The sequence below is a fragment of the Mytilus trossulus genome, chromosome 14 (genome assembly GCF_036588685.1).
Source record: "Mytilus trossulus isolate FHL-02 chromosome 14, PNRI_Mtr1.1.1.hap1, whole genome shotgun sequence".
Taxonomy (NCBI): Eukaryota; Metazoa; Mollusca; class Bivalvia; order Mytilida; family Mytilidae; genus Mytilus; species Mytilus trossulus.
This window is the reverse complement of record NC_086386.1, coordinates 9,973,283-9,993,005: the sequence shown is the minus strand read 5'-3', so window position 1 is coordinate 9,993,005 and position 19,723 is coordinate 9,973,283. Positions and strand designations below refer to the sequence as shown.

Here is a 19,723-nt window from a genome sequence, read left to right as displayed (position 1 = left end):
AATAATAACGATACAAATGATGTTTTAATATTTATTTCATAATCAATTTAGAATACAAAGCTTAATTTTTACAATAAAACAAACTTTATGATTGAGGTACAATACATGGTAAAAAACCCAAATCCACACATATTGAAGGAAAGTAACTCTTATATTGAAGGGAAGTAACTCTTGTTAAACTCAAATTCAATAAACCGGCCACCCCTGAAAACCGGCCGAATCCCGTGGTCCGACGGGCGGCCGGTTTTGAGAAGTTTCACTGTAGTTTACGAACATGATTTAATGATGTCATTATGGCATGAACCTGCATAAACATAAGCCAGATAAGGGTTTTGACCTATACTTCTATGTTTGACGAACATGATAGAACTGCAAAATCAAAATAATGTAAAATTTCTACTATGTCAATTCTACCTCTATAAAATGTTCCTTTTTTGTTGATGAAAGGTAGACATCTATGTAAGCTAATACATATCAAGATTGCTAGTAAGTATTGCAGTAAAAGAATTGTCTTCAGTTTGCATATAAAGAGCTTTAATATATGCTGGTTATAGATATCATAAATGTGTGGTAGATTGTAAGTAAGGCAGTAAAAGCATGATCTACAGCAGACATGTAAAGAGCTTTAATATATACTGGTTATAGATATTATAAATGTGTGGCAAATTGTTAGTAAGGCAGTAAAAGCATGGTCTACAACAGGCATGTAAAGAGCTTTAATATATACTGGTTATAGATATCATAACTGTGGTAAAATGTTAGTAAGGCAGTAAAAGCATGGTCTACAGCAGGCATATAAAGAGCTTTAATTTATACTGGTTATAGATATCATAGATGTGTGGTAAATTGTTAGTAAGGCAGTTAAAGCATGATCTACAGCAGACATGTAAAGAGCTTTAATATATACTGGTTATAGATATCATAGATGTGTGGTAAATTGTTAGTAAGGCAGTTAAAGCATGATCTACAGCAGACATGTAAAGAGCTTTAATATATACTGGTTATAGATATCATAACTGTGGTAAAATGTTAGTAAGGCAGTAAAAGCATGGTCTACAGCAGGCATATAAAGAGCTTTAATTTATACTGGTTATAGATATCATAAATGTGTGGTAAATTGTTAGTAAGGCAGTAAAAGCATGGTCTACAACAGGCATGTACAGAGCTTTAATATATACTGGTTATAGATATCATAGATGTGTGGTAAATTGTTAGTAAGGCAGTTAAAGCATGATCTACAGCAGACATGTAAAGAGCTTTAATATATACTGGTTATAGATATCATAGATGTGTGGTAAATTGTTAGTAAGGCAGTGAAAGCATGATCTACAGCAGACATGTAAAGAGCTTTAATATATACTGGTTGTAGATATCATAAATGTGTGGTAAATTGTTAGTAAGGCAGTTAAAGCATGGTCTGCAACAGGCATGTAAAGAGCTTTATTATATACTGGTTATAGATATCATAAATGTTTGGTAAATTGTTAGTAAGGCAGTAAAAGCATGGTCTACAGCAGGCATGTAAGAGCTTAAATATATACTGGTTGTAGATATCATAAATGTGTGGTAAATTGTTAGTAAGGCAGTAAAAGCATGGTCTGCAGCAGGCATGTACAGAGCTTTAATATAGGCTGGTTATAGATATCATAAATGTGTGGTAAATTGTTAGTAAGGCAGTAAAAGCATGGTCTACAGTAGGCATGTAAAGAGGTTTAATATATACTGGTTATAGATATCATAAATGTGTGGTAAATTGTTAGTAAGGCAGTTAAACATGGTGTGCAGCAGGCATGTAAAGAGCTTTAATATATACTGGTTATAGATATCATAAATGTTTGGTAAGTTGTTAGTAAGGCAGTAAAAGCATGGTCTACAGCAGGCATGTAAGAGCTTAAATATATACTGGTTGTAGATATCATAAATGTGTGGTAAATTGTTAGTAAGGCAGTTACAGCATGGTCTGCAGCAGGCATGTAAAGAGCTTTAATATATACTGGTTATAGATATCATAAATGTGTGGTAAATTGTTAGTAAGGCAGTAAAAGCATGGTCTACAGTAGGCATGTAAAGAGCTTTAATATATACTGGTTATAGATATCATAAATGTGTGGTAAATTGTTAGTAAGGCAGTTACAGCATGGTCTGCAGCAGGCATGTAAAGAGCTTTAATATATACTGGTTATAGATATCATAAATGTGTGGTAAATTGTTAGTAAGGCAGTAAAAGCATGGTCTACAGTAGGCATGTAAAGAGCTTTAATATATACTGATTATAGATATCATAAATGTGTGGTAAATTGTTAGTAAGGCAGTTAAAGCATGGTCTGCAGCAGGCATGTAAAGAGCTTTAATATATACTGGTTATAGATATCATAAATGTGTGGTAAATTGTTAGTAAGGCAGTTACAGCATGGTCTGCAGCAGGCATGTAAAGAGCTTTAATATATACTGGTTATATATATCATAAATGTGTGGTAAATTGTTAGTAAGGCAGTAAAAGCATGGTCTACAGCAGGCATGTAAAGAGCTTTAATATATACTGGTTATAGATATCATAAATGTGTGGTAAATTGTTAGTAAGGCAGTTACAGCATGGTCTGCAGCAGGCATGTAAAGAGCTTTAATATATACTGGTTATAGATATCATAAATGTGTGGTAAATTGTTAGTAAGGCAGTAAAAGCATGGTCTACAGTAGGCATGTAAAGAGCTTTAATATATACTGGTTATAGATATCATAAATGTGTGGTAAATTGTTAGTAAGGCAGTAAAAGCATGGTCTACAGTAGGCATGTAAAGAGCTTTAATATATACTGGTTATAGATATCATAAATGTTTGGTAAATTGTTAGTAAGGCAGTTAAAGCATGGTCTGCAGCAGGCATGTAAGAGCTTAAATATAACCTGGTTATAGATATCACAACTGTGTGGTAAATCTAATAAAATGATATGGCATCTTCTCAACTGTTTTTGTATGTAAGGTCAAACCTGCATGTGAAATAGAAAGGTCTGAGAAACTTAGAACTTGGTAATTTATCAACATCTATATAATTTCCAAGAGAATCAACACCTGGGTATTTAAAAGAAAAACAACACTGGGATATTTCTAAAGAAAAACAATATCTGAATATTTTAAGAGAGAACACCTGGATATTTCTACAGAAAAGAACACCTGGATATCTTTAAAGAGAACAACACCTGGATATTCCTAGAGAAGACACCATCTAGATATTTCTAGAGAGAACAACAGTTGGATATTCCTAGAGAAAACACCATCTAGATATTTCAAGAGAGAACAACAGTTGGATATTCCTAGAGAAAACACCATCTAGATATTTCTAGAGAGAAGAAGACATGAATAATTCTAGAGAGAACAACTCCTGGATATTTCTAGAGAGAATCAACAGCTTGATATTTCTGGAGAAAAATAACACATGGATATTTCTAGAACAACACAAGGATATTTCTAGAGAGAACAACACAAGGATATTTCTAGAGAGGAACAACATCTGTATATTTCTAGAGAGAACAACACAGTGATATTTCTAGAGAAGGAACAACATCTGTATATTCCTAGAGAGAACACCATCTAGATATTTTGAGAGAGAACACATGGATATTTTTTATGAGAGAACAAAACATTGATATTTTTAGAGAGTACAGCACTTGGATAACTTTAAGAGAGAAGAACACATAAATATTTTTTTAGAGAGAAACACCATCTGGATATATCTAGGGAGAAGAACACACGTGACTAATTCACAGAAAAGAAAAAGAAAAGTGCAATACAGATATTATTTAAAAAAAAAAAAAAAAAGAACACATGGATATTTTTTTTAGAGAGAACAACACCTGGGTATTTCTAGAGAGAAGAACACCTTGATATTTCTAGAGAGAACAACACCTGGATATTTCTAGAGAGAACAACACCTGGATATTTCCAGAGAGAACAACACCTCGATATTTCTAAAGAGAACAACACCTGGATATTTCCAGAGAGAACAACACCTGGATATTTCCAGAGAGAACAACACCTGGATATTTCTAGAAAGAACAACACCTGGATATTTCCAGAAAGAACAACACCTGGATATTTCTAGAGAGAACAACACCTGGATATTTCCAGAGAGAAGAACACATGGATATTTTTTTTAGAGAGAACAACACCTGGGTATTTCTAGAGAGAAGAACACCTGGATATTTCTAGAGAGAACAACACCTGGATATTTCTAGAGAGAACAACACCTGGATATTTCCAGAGAGAACAACACCTGGATATTTCCAGAGAGAACAACACCTGGATATTTCCAGAGAGAACAACACCTGGATATTTCTAGAGAGAACAACACCTGGATATTCCAGAGAGAACAACACCTGGATATTTCCAGAGAGAACAACACATTTCTAGAGAGAACAACACCTGGATATTTCTAGAGAGAACAACACCTGGATATTTCCAGAGAGAACAACACCTGGATATTTCCAGAGAGAACAACACCTGGATATTTCCAGAGAGAACAACACCTGGATATTTCTAGAGAGAACAACACCTGGATATTCCAGAGAGAACAACACCTGGATATTTCTAGAGAGAACAACACCTGGATATTTCTAGAGAGAACGACACCTGGATATTTCCAGAGAGAACGATGCCTGGATATTTCCAGAGAGAACAACACCTGGATATTTCCAGAAAGAACAACACCTGGATATTTCTAGAGAGAACAACACCTGGATATTTCCAGAGAGAAGAACACATGGATATTTTTTTTAGAGAGAACAACACCTGGGTATTTCTAGAGAGAAGAACACCTGGATATTTCTAGAGAGAACAACACCTGGATATTTCTAGAGAGAACAACACCTGGATATTTCCAGAGAGAACAACACCTGGATATTTCCAGAGAGAACAACACCTGGATATTTCCAGAGAGAACAACACCTGGATATTTCTAGAGAGAACAACACCTGGATATTCCAGAGAGAACAACACCTGGATATTTCCAGAGAGAACAACACATTTCTAGAGAGAACAACACCTGGATATTTCTAGAGAGAACAACACCTGGATATTTCCAGAGAGAACAACACCTGGATATTTCCAGAGAGAACAACACCTGGATATTTCCAGAGAGAACAACACCTGGATATTTCTAGAGAGAACAACACCTGGATATTCCAGAGAGAACAACACCTGGATATTTCTAGAGAGAACAACACCTGGATATTTCTAGAGAGAACGACACCTGGATATTTCCAGAGAGAACGATGCCTGGATATTTCCAGAGAGAACAACACCTGGATATTTCTAGAGAGAACAACACCTGGATATTCCAGAGAGAACAACACCTGGATATTTCTAGAGAGAACAACACCTGGATATTTCCAGAGAGAACGATGCCTGGATATTTCTAGAGAGAACAACACCTGGATATTTCTAGAGAGAACAACACCTGGATATTTCCAGAGAGAACAACACATTTCTAGAGAGAACAACACCTGGATATTTCTAGAGAAATCACCATCTAGATATTTCAAGGGAGAAGAACACATGAATAATTCTAGAGAGAAGAACACCTGTGGATATTTCTAGAGCTGAATATTTCTAGAGAGAACAACACATGGATATATGTATATATATTTTTTAGCGAGAACAACACCTGGATATTTCACTGCAATGTAAACACTGTTTGTAGAGAGTTCCAGGGTGAAATATATGTTACAAATAAATTCATTTCTTAAAAAATGTATTCTAATTTCAGAGAGAGTTCAAAGGTGATAAAGAAATAACCAAGGATTTCAATGCTATGAAAATGTTTTTTAATTGCAGAGAGAATTCTGGGGTGAAGGAGAAAGAACAAAGAATTTCATTGCTATGCAGAAAACATTTAGCTTCATCCACTCAATATCTGATCATACATTAGCTGCAGTCCTGTCGTCTGCCACCAAATATGGTCGTACATTACTGATAACACCAGAAGGTGCTGTTTTCCAGATAGGATGTGTACAGACTGTTATTGCTAGCCATAAAGGATTGTTGGGTAGGTTTTATGATTTCACTTAAAAGATTTGCTCTGTTTGTTGGTATGCTAATATTTTGCAGATGATTGCACAATTTTAGATTTTTGAATTATTTTTAGCTTGAATTCACTTGCCATTCTTTATCTTGATTCATTGTTAAGTGTTCAGAGATTGTCTCATGAATCTGAATATTTTAAATCCCTCAATACTCTTGAATATAGCTAACATTTTAATAAGAGGTTACTGACAAGATAAAACTTTTGAAGTAATAGGCAATATTATTGGTCAATAACTTTAATGATATAGCTGTTGTAACTTAAAATAAAAATTAATCTATGAAAGTCTGATAAAGAACCAGTAGATCGTACATTTAAGATCCCTTGTCAAGAAGTATGGTTCAATTGTTAAAAAAAAAAGATTTCAATGCAAGAAATTAAAAAAACAAAAACTTTTAAGGACCAATTAAAATCCAGCAGATAGCAATGTTACATCTACTAAATTATAGTTGATTACCCCAACAGCACTCTCCATAATATCTGGTAACCCAAATGTCATGTTTTTATTGAGTCCAATTAGTTATAAGTGGAAGCAATATCAGTACATGTGTCATACTTAACATGTTCAGAGTAAAGTTGAAAGTATACCTGCTCGTTTGATAATATTTTTTTTTAACATATGTATATCCTGTTAATGTATATGTATATAATACTGATTTCAGACCTGATTTATCATGAATTACAACCTTCATTTGGTAAGATACAATCTTTACAAAGTTAAAATTATACGATATGTATTTTTGCTTCAGTTATAGAAAAAACTTGAAGACTTATTACTGTTACACTAATAAAATTTGTCTTTTTTAGACGTGCTTGTCACAGGCACTTGTCTTTGATAAAGATTTACCTATCTACATTGATACAGCACGAAGTATCCAACTCAAATCATTGAAAAAATAAATAACATGTGGTTGTGTTACATTTTGATTCTGCGGTGTCTGTCCATCTGAAAATTAAAATGTCATAAGTCTTCATTAAATAATCTACAAGATGACGATATAACTTTGACAAGACAAATAATTTGCAGTTCACCCCCTTTTAAAGACTAATTGCTACCAATGATTCCCACAACAAGCAAGTCATACATCATCTTGTAGATGCAGATTTATGAAATGATAAGTTTTAGTTGTATAGACACAATGGAATAGAAATATACAAAAAGTTTATGATTTAATGTCATTTTTTGAAAACATGAGTTGGATTTTGGTACCTAGTGTTCAAAAACATGAGTTAGGTGTTGGTTGGTACTTTGTGTTACATTGAGGTTAACAGGTTAAAAAAAAGACAACAGAGACAATAGCCTGTGCTGCTCGGCTTGTGGCTATTTAAACTGCTTTTCTAGGAAATTACTTAAGTTACTAAAACTGAAAAGTAAGATATAGATATATGCTCCTGATATGTTTTATTAGGTATTTGAGGGTTACAATTTATTCCTTTCTTTGCCCTTAATGTTTTTGTTAATATCACATATTTTTCAGGACCCAACTGTTTAAACACAACAACTTACAAGTTATACAAAATTTGAATGATTTATCAATTTTTTGTACGATTATGATTAAATGTTCATACCAATTAAGACTATCTTATAATATTCTAGTAACATGTGTATATAAAACAGCTTCTATTAGAATGACAAGCTAGCAATACGAAAATTATAACTAACTTATTTTGTGTGTGATTTCCTTCTTGAATACTTATGATTCATAAGAAATTTCAGATTTGATCATGCATATTTTTCAGTTTCCTACAAAAATGGGGCAGGAAATTTCATATATTAACTATAAAATTAAATGTTAAATTTGTTTATGGAAAGGAAGAAAATAACAATCATTTTTTCTAACCTGGAATATAAATCTTTTTCTGAGTTTTTTGATAATTGTTTGAATTAATTGTCTCATTTTGACAAAGTCACCACAGGCCCGTAGCCAGGATTTTCCAAAGGGGGGTTCGTTTGACTCACAAACTCGACTTTAACAGTCACAATTCGGACAGAACATTGACTTTAACAGTGCTTATTAGTTTTCAAGGGGGGGGGGGTTCGTCCGAACCCCTCGAACCCCCCTGGCTACGGGTATGCACCAAAGTTTGACTTTTTCATGCTTTTCTTGTCAAATGAAAAAAACCTGATTAACCATCACACATAATTTCTACAGTTCTGACATTGTTTAAACCTTATTGAAACATCAACATTAATTCATATGCAGTTGTAAATATCATGGTCATTTATTTTGAAACTTTTGTGATGTGACATTTTAAGTTGCTGTCAATTCAGAAATTAATGTGAGATTTTTATTATTGTGAAAAATCTGACAGAGTTGTCAATTCAATAATTTAAACTCTCATTTTGAAATGTTTTATATGAAATAAACAGGGTTTTTCTCAAAATCATAAAAAATAAAATGGCATTTTAAAGTCTAAAATGACAAAATCGCAATATAAATGCACAAAATAATTTCTGAGTTTACAGTAGGTTAGTTAAAAGTAAATCACTTATGATAAGTCAATGGTATTTTGGTAGGCAGTTATTTACTCACTGGTATATCTGATTTCAACAAAGATCATTTGGTTCTTAGTGGCACCTTTAGAAGATGGTTCATTAACTTTGAATGTACTGCATAGTTTGTTTGAATCTGTTAAAGTATTGACATTTAAATTTTATCATTTGCATAATAATATCAAAATTACATGAAGGCAAGACATATTTCTGTGTCAACAGTTTATTTTAATTTGTTTTTGTAATGGCTGCACATAATTTAATTATCTTTATGATAATCATTGTTTTAATTTGATATTTACATTGTTTTATTTATGCATTCCACAACTCAAACCAAAACGAAAACAAAAAAAAATCTTGTGGAATTCAAACATTCACAACTTGAAACAGGTTTACTTACACACATGTATAAACGTTTTGGTTGACATGATGCTCAATCAAACTCAGTATGAAAATGCCCTATTGGATGAGAAAGACCTAGTTTGATTTACTTGACTATGACCCATATGTAGGTTTCTGAATGTTATCTTTTTAAAGCATATTTTAAACTCACACCAAATTTGATTTGAAAAATTCCCATAGATTGCGGGAGGACCTATGAATTATTGCAGACACTAGGTCAGAAAGTTTAAGCCAAAAATGAGTTTTTTTGTATCTTTATAGAATAATGCACATTTCTTTGAAAAAAGACCACAGTTGATTTTGATGTTATTAAGGTCTATACTCAAATTTCATCAATGGCTGATAGACAGAATGAAATATTTCATTATTTGACATAATTTAGGAAGAGGCTTCACAGTCTGCATCATACTAGGCAGACTTGCTTATACAATCATGGTGCTTTTATCATGTTAACATATGTCTGCAGGGGGGATTTAACATGTCTTGTAACAGATCTGTTGGCCAATATATCTCTCTTAAATACTAACAGAGTATCCAGTACATAGTTTTCTTGTTTGCCATGGCAAGATCTTTACAATGTAACATGTAACTTAAGGTAAACCCTTGGAATCATTCCTACCTACCCACTTTTTTTGCCCTATATATCATTAACTGTTAAATTTCAATAAAAATGGTTTAGATCCCTAAACATAAAACTAGTTCACCAAAGGTTTTCGCCCTGGGTCCATAAATCCAGTGACTATAATATTCATTCATTTGGGTTGGTTGCAATTGACACATGCATTTCTTACACTAGACCTAGACACAGCATTGTTCCTGTTTATAAACTTGATTAATTTTAAACAATTGATAAAAAAATGCTGAGTAGATATCACAATGATAATTCCAATACTGACAAAAACATAACTTGTTATGGCCAACAATCAAAAGTCCAATACTAACAGAAAACACAACATATTATGGCCAACAATCAAAATTTCAATACAAAACAAACAATAACAAAACGCAGCATAGAAAATTAAAGAGTTAGCAACAGGAAGCTCATGAAAAGCTGGTTTTGAACTCTGGAAGGGTCATCAGTTCCCGTTCCACTTAAGTGACACCGGTCATATTACTCTGATGAAAATACATTGATGAGTCATATTTCAGTTTATTTCAGTATACTTAACTATACCTTACATTCAACCACCTTTTCTTAGTTTTAACTTTATACAATTCCCCCAAAATAAGAAAACTTGATATAGCTGCTATGCCAATAAAGTTCACGATTTTATATTGATCATTTTAAGATATGTAGTATATTTGTCAGTGAAGCCATTTTGTTTTTCCAGACAATAGTGTGATAACAATAGAATCCAAGTGTTACTTACCAGACATGAAGGTTGGACCGGTGGATGAGCTTACAGAGACATATGTCAGGGAATATACTTGGAACATCTTTTGTTTGTATACAGACTTGTTGGAAAAAGTTCTGAAACAAAAAAATATAATATACCTTCAAACTGGAGAGGCACCTACAGATCTAGGTAAGAAATTATTATTTTTACTATTCACTACAGTTGAATATTAATATGTTAATATATATTATCCTGACCACACAATTTTGGGGGTTGTGCCTTCATTTTAAATCAGTATAGATATAAGGAGATGTGTTCTGATTGCCAATAAGCAGCCAACTACAAGAAACAGTAGGACTTCAAATGTGGATGAAAATTTCCATTTATTAAAACCACAGATAAAGTTTAGTAAATTCAAAAAATCTAACATGGAAACCTTTTTGGGGAGGTGGACTTTTAAAAATATTCCATATTAATTCTTATGGCATGAATATCTTTTTGGTTTCTTATTAAATTGTCTTTAAATTTGTTTGATAGTTTCCTTACAGTAAAAACTTGAACTTGATGATACATAAAATCTGGAATAAGGATAAATTTGAATATTCTTAATTAATCATAAGGGACTAGAGTAGTTTTGCCTGCTCACTAAAATCTTTAGTTATACTACCCAAAATCATTCTTATAGATTGAAAATGACAGTTTTTAATGGTGCTACAGTAGAAATGAAGTATGAACAAACAAAATTTATGGGCTTGTTTTAATTTCAAGATTTTGAGAAGTACTGTGCCAGACTTACTATCTATAAATTTGTAGAAGTGTGAGAAATGTAATTCTCTTGTTGCAATTATAGAACACAAATAATTTCCATGTGATTATGGACTTTCTCATTGGATTTTCCTCTGAGTTCAGTATTTTTGTGATTTTACGTTTTGATTTCTTGTTTTGCAGCAAACTTATCAGTGGGATGTAAACACACCTGGAAGCATATTCCTGGCAAGGCTAATCAATCTATCTGTACAATGTGTAACAAGTGTTGTGACCAGGGCAGGAAGTGTAAATACAACAGAATTATGGGAAATAATCTAAGAGAATGTCTGTGTAAGACGTCATCTCCAGGATGTGTAGATTGTGGAATATGTATTGAATGTGCTGCTGATTTATGGGTAAATAATTCAAGTATATATAAAAAAAAAACAAACCTAATAAGTCAGTTTTATAAACAAATTCTTCAAATACCCTTCCCTTGGTTTGCTGTCATTTTGACAGCCATTCAATATATTTTTCCAAGAGAAAAAGAATTTCTAATATTTGATTTTGAGTAACACACAAAGTTGTCATTTCCCATATCAAGTGTGGTGGCTTTAAATTGAAGTCCGATAAAAGTCCAAGGTCGTCAATGAATAGTCACTGGCCAGAAACATGTTAGGAATGAACGGTAAAAAAAAAAAATCCTGTTGTGAATAAATTAGAAATCGAATCTTAACCCTTGTCGTGCGGGGGCAGTAATATTACAGCCCTACCCAGACCACCGTAATTTTGGCATCAATGGCGCTCCATACATTTAGAGGTCATCATAATGTCATTTAATTTGTAGTGTATGCAAGTTTCCTCAATCTGAAACTATTCATGTCATGTTTCTCACTTTTAATATTCATTTCGGGCTCAAATACGAACTTCAAAATTTGATATCGGACAAAATTGGGCTTTTTTGAGGGGTGGGCTTACCTTCAAGGTCTGAAACACTGAGTTCAGAGGACTGAAACCTTGACAAACACTATTAACCTAAAGGCACATAACGACTGGTCGTGTTTATTATCAAAATACGCTGAGGAAACGACTACTTCCTGTTGCAAGTCAAGTTCAAAATCGGAAAAATTAGGGAATTTTGTGAATTTTGGTGCAAATGACCTTCTTTACACTGATGAACCAAGATGAGTGTCACTCGACCTATCAATTGTTGTGTTAAAAGTGTTCACTGGTGTCCACTCTACATGTAAACTACAGATGGATGCATCTATTAGCATCTCTCAGACTTACAGGTCGAGAAAAAGAAATGAAAAAACGTCAAAATTGATGCTTTTTGCACCTGAGGACCAACTGAGGACCAAATTTGTGTATGGTTTGATTTAATATAAGATTTTTGGTGCATAATACTGTAATGTTTGTTTTGTTCTAATACACCTTAAAACATTTTTGTATTTGATACTTGCAATGAAAATACTTATTTGCCTGATATTTTATTTGCTTTTGTAGAGTATTAGAAGTTATTTGAGACCAATGCCTATAACAGAAAAGAATTCCAAAGTAGTGAAAACAGAAAAAGTTGAAGTGAAACCATCAGATACAAATGAGGATAAAAATGTTCAGAAGAAAGTAACACCAGAAGAAACTAACAATGTCTTCTTACAGATCCCACTAGATCCTGTGACTTTTAATGAGCTTGAATACCAGCACATCTCTGGTGGCAGCCTTGGAGTTGTTCTGAAAGAGTAGGTTGTCTGTCAAAGATTTAAACTCTGTAATACACAATCATAAGATACAGATCTTTAGAGCTTACAAAACTAATATATCTGGTATAGGTCAATTAATCTTGATTAGTCTTTGCTGTGTTACACATATATGATATAGGTTCTAATACTCACAAAACTTTTATCTTGCAGAACTTGATTAGTGTAAAAGCAATTTACTGTTAAACAATAGTTGCATGGTTGTAAAGATATCATGGGATATTTTCCTCAGATTTTAGTTTTGCTTTTTTATGCCCCCGACATAGAGGGGACATTAAGTTTTACCTTTGTCCGTCTGCATACGTCCATCTGTCTGTACATCCCAAAATTGGTTTCCTCTCTCTAAATTTAGTTTGCCTCAACCAAATGTTATGAAACTTATACACAGTTCTAATTACAACAAAACACTGATCAAGTTTGAATTTGTATCACCATTCTTCTTTTTGTAATACCTTAATGAATTTTTCTTATTTAGAATAGATGATGGTTCTTGTGTCAGCATTTTTCCAGGGAAAGCTACAACTTTATCAACTGATACAGATGAGCAAAAGATATCAGATAGAATTAAAGTTCTAATGAAACAAGCTACAGATGCCAAGTACAAAAGTACAGTGGGTGAAAGTCTGAAGCTGCGTATCACTGATCCCTTTGTAAGTATAATCAATGTTATTTAGATAATTTTGAAACAAACATTCAAATATCAAATTCAATACATATTGTTGAAGGTAATACATTGACATAAAGTTGTAAATGTCTGTCATTAAGTTTCTTTTGGAGAGTTGCCTCATTGGCAATCATAACACATCGTCTTAATTTTTAAGAGGGTGGTAAAGGGGGGGCTTGCAAAAAAAAAACATGAAATAAGACATAATTTCAGGTTGAACGTGAAATAATTTCTGTAATGAACGATGCACAAAAAATAAATACCTTTATGTGAACCTTTTTTGACTGAGTCATTGTCTTCTTGTAAATATTAACTCTTTGTTTTACTTGATATTCCCGATTTAGTATACACATATATGATATAATTGGTTTACAGCTTCAAAAAAGTATTTCTTGAGGATCCCTGCCAAGTGTTTGAATTTTATTTGAAAAAATACAGAGCACGCAAAATAAGACCTTGAAAATCACGAAGCACGTAAAATTAAATGAACAGAACATGTTGAACGAGGCACCCGTCTTGCACGACTGAACGTCAAATGAAAAAGTAAAAACACGTTGAACGTGAAATAAAAAACGGTGATCACGTTGCACATAAATAACCCTTTACCACCCTCTTTTAAATATGAATTTTATAACATTTCAATTTCCAGTTAAAAAGCATATAGACTGCATGTGATAAACCTGAAATATTTTCATTTGAACCAATATTAATGGATCTCCATGTTAGACATAATAGATTAATTTGTTTGGTCTATAATAATTATTCCCACATTAGATGAGAGAAGTATTTATAAGTACATGAGCTAACCAGGTTTTGTTCTGTCATTCATGTTATGTACTTTGTCATTCCATTGAGTTCAGTGCATGATTTATTATACTCCACACTATACAGAAGAATTGGGGGAGAGGATATTGTTTTTTTATACATCTAGCGGTCAGTCCAATCATTTTGGTTGTCTGATGCTGAAATAAATGCTATGTATGGATAGCAACTTTTCTTAAATATATGTTCACTACCTGTAAGGTCAAGATCAAGATCACATTTTTATGATGTTATATTTTCATGCCCCACCTACCATAGTTTTCAGGTCTATAAGTCTGTTTATCAATCTGTCTGGTCATTTGTTCATTCATTCAATGTTCATTTGTCCATCTGTCCCCCTCAGGTTAGAGTTTTTGGTCAAGGTAGTTATTGATGAAGTTGATGTTTTAAAATCAACTTAAACTAAGTATGATCTTATGAATTTAATGCCGAAATTAGAGTTTTGACCTTAATTACACAGCCCACTAAACATAGCAAATGATAATGCCAGTGGGGCATTCATGTACTGTTCTTGTTTTTTTATGAATTTGTATTTTGCTAAAGAACTGTCTCACATTTACAATCAACATTACACTTTACACATTTACACTAATAGCAGGGAAGACAATGGTCTCAGTGGAAACACTTTATAAACTTTTGAACCTTGATATTTTAGTTTTTTCTCTTTGAAATTTTTTTGTTTATTTTCTTTGAAGGTATAAACACTTTGTACAATTTATTTTGTAGAAAGTGATTACGACAGGAGACGACAAACTGGAAATTTCTGGGATTCAAGAGTCCAGAGTTGTCTACCATGCCAGTATTTGTAGGGAGATGAGTGTCAGTCATGAGTCAGGATTACTATGGTAAGGTCACAGTAAATGACTTTACATCAGTTAGATAAAATGCTTCTGGCCCAAAACATTATATTTACTATACTCTAGACAAAGGTAGAAAAGACAAGATTCCACTTTATTTTCCTTGATGTCTTACGAAAGTAGTGGGTGATTAGTTTTGATGAATATGTCTGTACATTCAAAACTCTGTATCTGGTATAAGTTTTGACTTAATCCACTGCCAATTCCTGTACTAGGTTAAGTTTGGGCTTTAGGTGGGGGTTGATGTTTCCATCCTCTTCCATTCCTGTATCAGGTTTAAATTTGGGATATATCCTCTGCCATTCCTGTATCAGATTTAAATTTGGACTTTATTCTCCGCCATTCCTGTATCAGGTTTAAGTTTGGGATATATCCTCTGCCATTCCTGTATCAGGTTTAAGTTTGGGATATATCCTCTGCCATTCCTGTATCAGGTTTAAATTTGGACTTTATTCTCTGCCATTCCTGTATCAGGTTTAAGTTTGGGATATATCCTCTGCCATTCCTGTATCAGGTTTAAGTTTGGGATATATCCTCTGTCATTCCTGTATCAGGTTTAAGTTTGGGATATATCCTCTGCCATTCCTGTATCGGGTTTAAGTTTGGGATATATCCTCTGCCATTCCTGTATCAGGTTTAAGTTTGGGATATATCCTCTGCCATTCCTGTATCAGGTTTAAGTTTGGGATATATCCTCTGCCATTCCTGTATCAGATTTAAGTTTGGGATATATCCTCTGCCATTCCTGTATCAGGTTTAAGTTTGGTATATATCCTCTGCCATTCCTGTATCAGGTTTAAGTTTGGGATATATCCTCTGCCATTCCTGTATCAGGTTTAAGTTTGGGATATATCCTCTGCCATTCCTGTATCAGGCTTAAGTTTGGGATATATCCTCTGTCATTCCTGTATCAGGTTTAAGTTTGGGATATATCCTCTGCCATTCCTGTATCAGGTTTAAGTTTGGGATATATCCTCTGCCATTCCTGTATCAGGTTTAAGTTTGGGATATATCCTCTGTCATTCCTGTATCAGGTTTAAGTTTGGGATATATCCTCTGCCATTCCTGTACCAGGTTTAAGTTTGGACTTTATCCTCTGCCATTCCTGTATCAGGTTTAAGTTTGGGATATATCCTCTGCCATTCCTGTACCAGGTTTAAGTTTTGGGCTTTATCTTCTTCCACTCTGTATCAGGTTTAAGTTTGGGATATATCCTCTGCCATTCCTGTACCAGGTTTAAGTTTTGGCTTTATCTTCTTCCACTCTGTATCAGGTTTAAGTTTGGACTTTATCCTCTGCCATTCCTGTATCAGGTTTAAGTTTGGGATTTATCCTCTGCCATTCCTGTATCAAGTTTAAGTTTGGGCTTTATCTTCTTCCACTCTGTATCAGGTTTAAGTTTGGGATTTATCCTCTGCCATTCCTGTATCAAGTTTAAGTTTTGGGCTTTATCTTCTTCCACTCTGTATCAGGTTTAAGTTTGGGATATATCCTCTGCCATTTAGTACCAGGTTTAAGTTTGGGCTTTATCTTCTTCCACTCTGTATCAGGTTTAAGTTTGGGATTTATCCTCTGCCATTCCTGTATCAAGTTTAAGTTTTGGGCTTTATCTTCTTCCACTCTGTATCAGGTTTAAGTTTGGGATATATCCTCTGCCATTCCTGTACCAGGTTTAAGTTTGGGCTTTATCTTTTTCCACTCTGTATCAGGTTTAAGTTTGGGATATATCCTCTGCCATTCCTGTACCAGGTTTAAGTTTTGGCTTTATCTTCTTCCACTCTGTATCAGGTTTAAGTTTGGGATATATCCTCTGCCATTCCTGTACCAGGTTTAAGTTTTGGGCTTTATCTTCTTCCACTCTGTATCAGGTTTAAGTTTGGGATATATCCTCTGCCATTCCTGTATCAGGTTTAAGTTTGGTATATATCCTCTGCCATTCCTGTACCAGGTTTAAGTTTGGGATATATCCTCTGCCATTCCTGTACCAGGTTTAAGTTTTGGGCTTTATCTTCTTCCACTCTGTATCAGGTTTAAGTTTGGGATATATCCTCTGCCATTCCTGTACCAGGTTTAAGTTTTGGCTTTATCTTCTTCCACTCTGTATCAGGTTTAAGTTTGGACTTTATCCTCTGCCATTCCTGTATCAGGTTTAAGTTTGGGATTTATCCTCTGCCATTCCTGTATCAAGTTTAAGTTTGGGCTTTATCTTCTTCCACTCTGTATCAGGTTTAAGTTTGGGATTTATCCTCTGCCATTCCTGTATCAAGTTTAAGTTTTGGGCTTTATCTTCTTCCACTCTGTATCAGGTTTAAGTTTGGGATATATCCTCTGCCATTCCTGTACCAGGTTTAAGTTTGGGCTTTATCTTCTTCCACTCTGTATCAGGTTTAAGTTTGGGATTTATCCTCTGCCATTCCTGTATCAAGTTTAAGTTTTGGGCTTTATCTTCTTCCACTCTGTATCAGGTTTAAGTTTGGGATATATCCTCTGCCATTCCTGTACCAGGTTTAAGTTTGGGCTTTATCTTCTTCCACTCTGTATCAGGTTTAAGTTTGGGATATATCCTCTGCCATTCCTGTACCAGGTTTAAGTTTTGGCTTTATCTTCTTCCACTCTGTATCAGGTTTAAGTTTGGGATATATCCTCTGCCATTCCTGTACCAGGTTTAAGTTTTGGGCTTTATCTTCTTCCACTCTGTATCAGGTTTAAGTTTGGGATATATCCTCTGCCATTCCTGTATCAGGTTTAAGTTTGGTATATATCCTCTGCCATTCCTGTACCAGGTTTAAGTTTGGGATATATCCTCTGCCATTCCTGTACCAGGTTTAAGTTTTTGGGCTTTATCTTCTTCCACTCTGTATCAGGTTTAAGTTTGGTATATATCCTCTGCCATTCCTGTATCAGGTTTAAGTTTGGTATATATCCTCTGCCATTCCTGTACCAGGTTTAAGTTTGGGATATATCCTCTGCCATTCCTGTACCAGGTTTAAGTTTTGGGCTTTATCTTCTTCCACTCTGTATCAGGTTTAAGTTTGGTATATATCCTCTGCCATTCCTGTATCAAGTTTAAGTTTTGGGCTTTATCTTCTTCCACTCTGTATCAGGTTTAAGTTTGGTATATATCCTCTGCCATTCCTGTATCAGGTTTAAGTTTGGGATTTATCCTCTGCCATTCCTGCACTCATTTTAAGTTTGGACTTTATCGTCTGCCATTCCTGTATCAGGTTTAAGTTTGGGATATATCCTCTGCCATTCCTGTACCAAGTTTAAGTTTTGGGCTTTATCTTCTTCCACTCTGTATCAGGTTTAAGTCTATATTTATCTTATGCCATTCGTGTGTTGGGTTTTAGATTGAAACTTCATGAAGATATCAAGTGCTGTTGGATTTTTTTGGGATTCTCTGCCATTCCTGTATCAGGTTTAAATTTGGAATTTATTCTCTGCCATTCCTGTATCAGGTTTAAATTTGGACTTTATCCTCTGCCATTCCTGTATCAGGTTTAAGTTTGGGATATATCCTCTGCCATTCCTGATTCAGGTTTAAGTTTGGGATATATCCTCTGCCATTCCTGTATCAGGTTTAAGTTTGGGATATATCCTCTGCCATTCCTGTATCAAGTTTAAGTTTTGGATATATCCTCTGCCATTCCTGTATCAAGTTTAAGTTTTGGGCTTTATCTTCTTCCACTCTGTATCAGGTTTAAGTCTAGGTTTATCCTATGCCATTCCTGTGTTAGGTTTTTGATTGAAACTTCATGAAGATATCAAGTGCTGTATGTACCAGTAATTCAGATTAAACCTGATGAAGAATGTAACCATGATTTATAGGAGTAAAGAGTATATGTCAATCAAACAGCAACAAAGAAAACCAGCTCATACTAAAAAAATTATAACACCTGCAGGACATAAGTTAAGATAAATTCTTTATTCATTTTTTATACGCCCGTCTTTTAGACGGGACGTATTATGGTATACCGTTGTCTGTTGTCCACTTACTCAAAAACACTTTCACCAATTTTCATGAAACTTAAGTGAATTGTTTATATCTATTGATGTAAGCTCCCTTTTGTTTTTTTTTAATTTCAGATTTTAAGTTTTTGATTTATGGGGCTTTATTCATAAAAAAGGGGGATTTTCAACACTTCTGACAATAACTCAAAAAGGCTTTCACCAATGTCCATGAAACTTTGGTGAATTGTTTATAGTTATTGTTGTAAGCTTCCTTTCAATTTTTATAAATTTCAGATTTTAAGTTTTGGATTTATGGGGCTTTATTCATAAAAAAGGGGGGATTTTCAACACTTCGGAAAATAACTCAAAAAGTCTTTCACCAATGTCCATGAATTTTTGGTGAATTGTTTATATCTACTGATGTAAGCTCCCTTTCAATTTTTATAAATTTCAGATTTTAAGTTTTGGATTTATGGGGCTTTATTCATAAAAAAAGGGGGATTTTTAACACTTCGGACAATAACTCAAAAAGTCTTTCACCAATGTCTATGAAACTTTGGTGAATTGTTTATATCTATTGATGTAAGCTTCCTTTCAATTTTTATAAATTTCAG

General features: G+C 33.8%; 1 protein-coding gene across 1 annotated transcript in view; it reads left to right on the top strand.

Moving 5' to 3' along the window:
- Positions 1 to 19,723, top strand: part of LOC134697461 (uncharacterized) — a 141,637-nt gene that overhangs the window by 56,846 nt on the left and 65,068 nt on the right. The window contains exons 25-31 of the mRNA XM_063559741.1: positions 5,829 to 6,039; positions 6,738 to 6,770; positions 10,303 to 10,497; positions 11,257 to 11,471; positions 12,562 to 12,797; positions 13,291 to 13,465; positions 15,028 to 15,146. Coding sequence (XP_063415811.1) covers positions 5,829 to 6,039; positions 6,738 to 6,770; positions 10,303 to 10,497; positions 11,257 to 11,471; positions 12,562 to 12,797; positions 13,291 to 13,465; positions 15,028 to 15,146 — 1,184 coding nt within the window. The remainder of the gene's footprint in view (positions 1 to 5,828; positions 6,040 to 6,737; positions 6,771 to 10,302; positions 10,498 to 11,256; positions 11,472 to 12,561; positions 12,798 to 13,290; positions 13,466 to 15,027; positions 15,147 to 19,723) is intronic.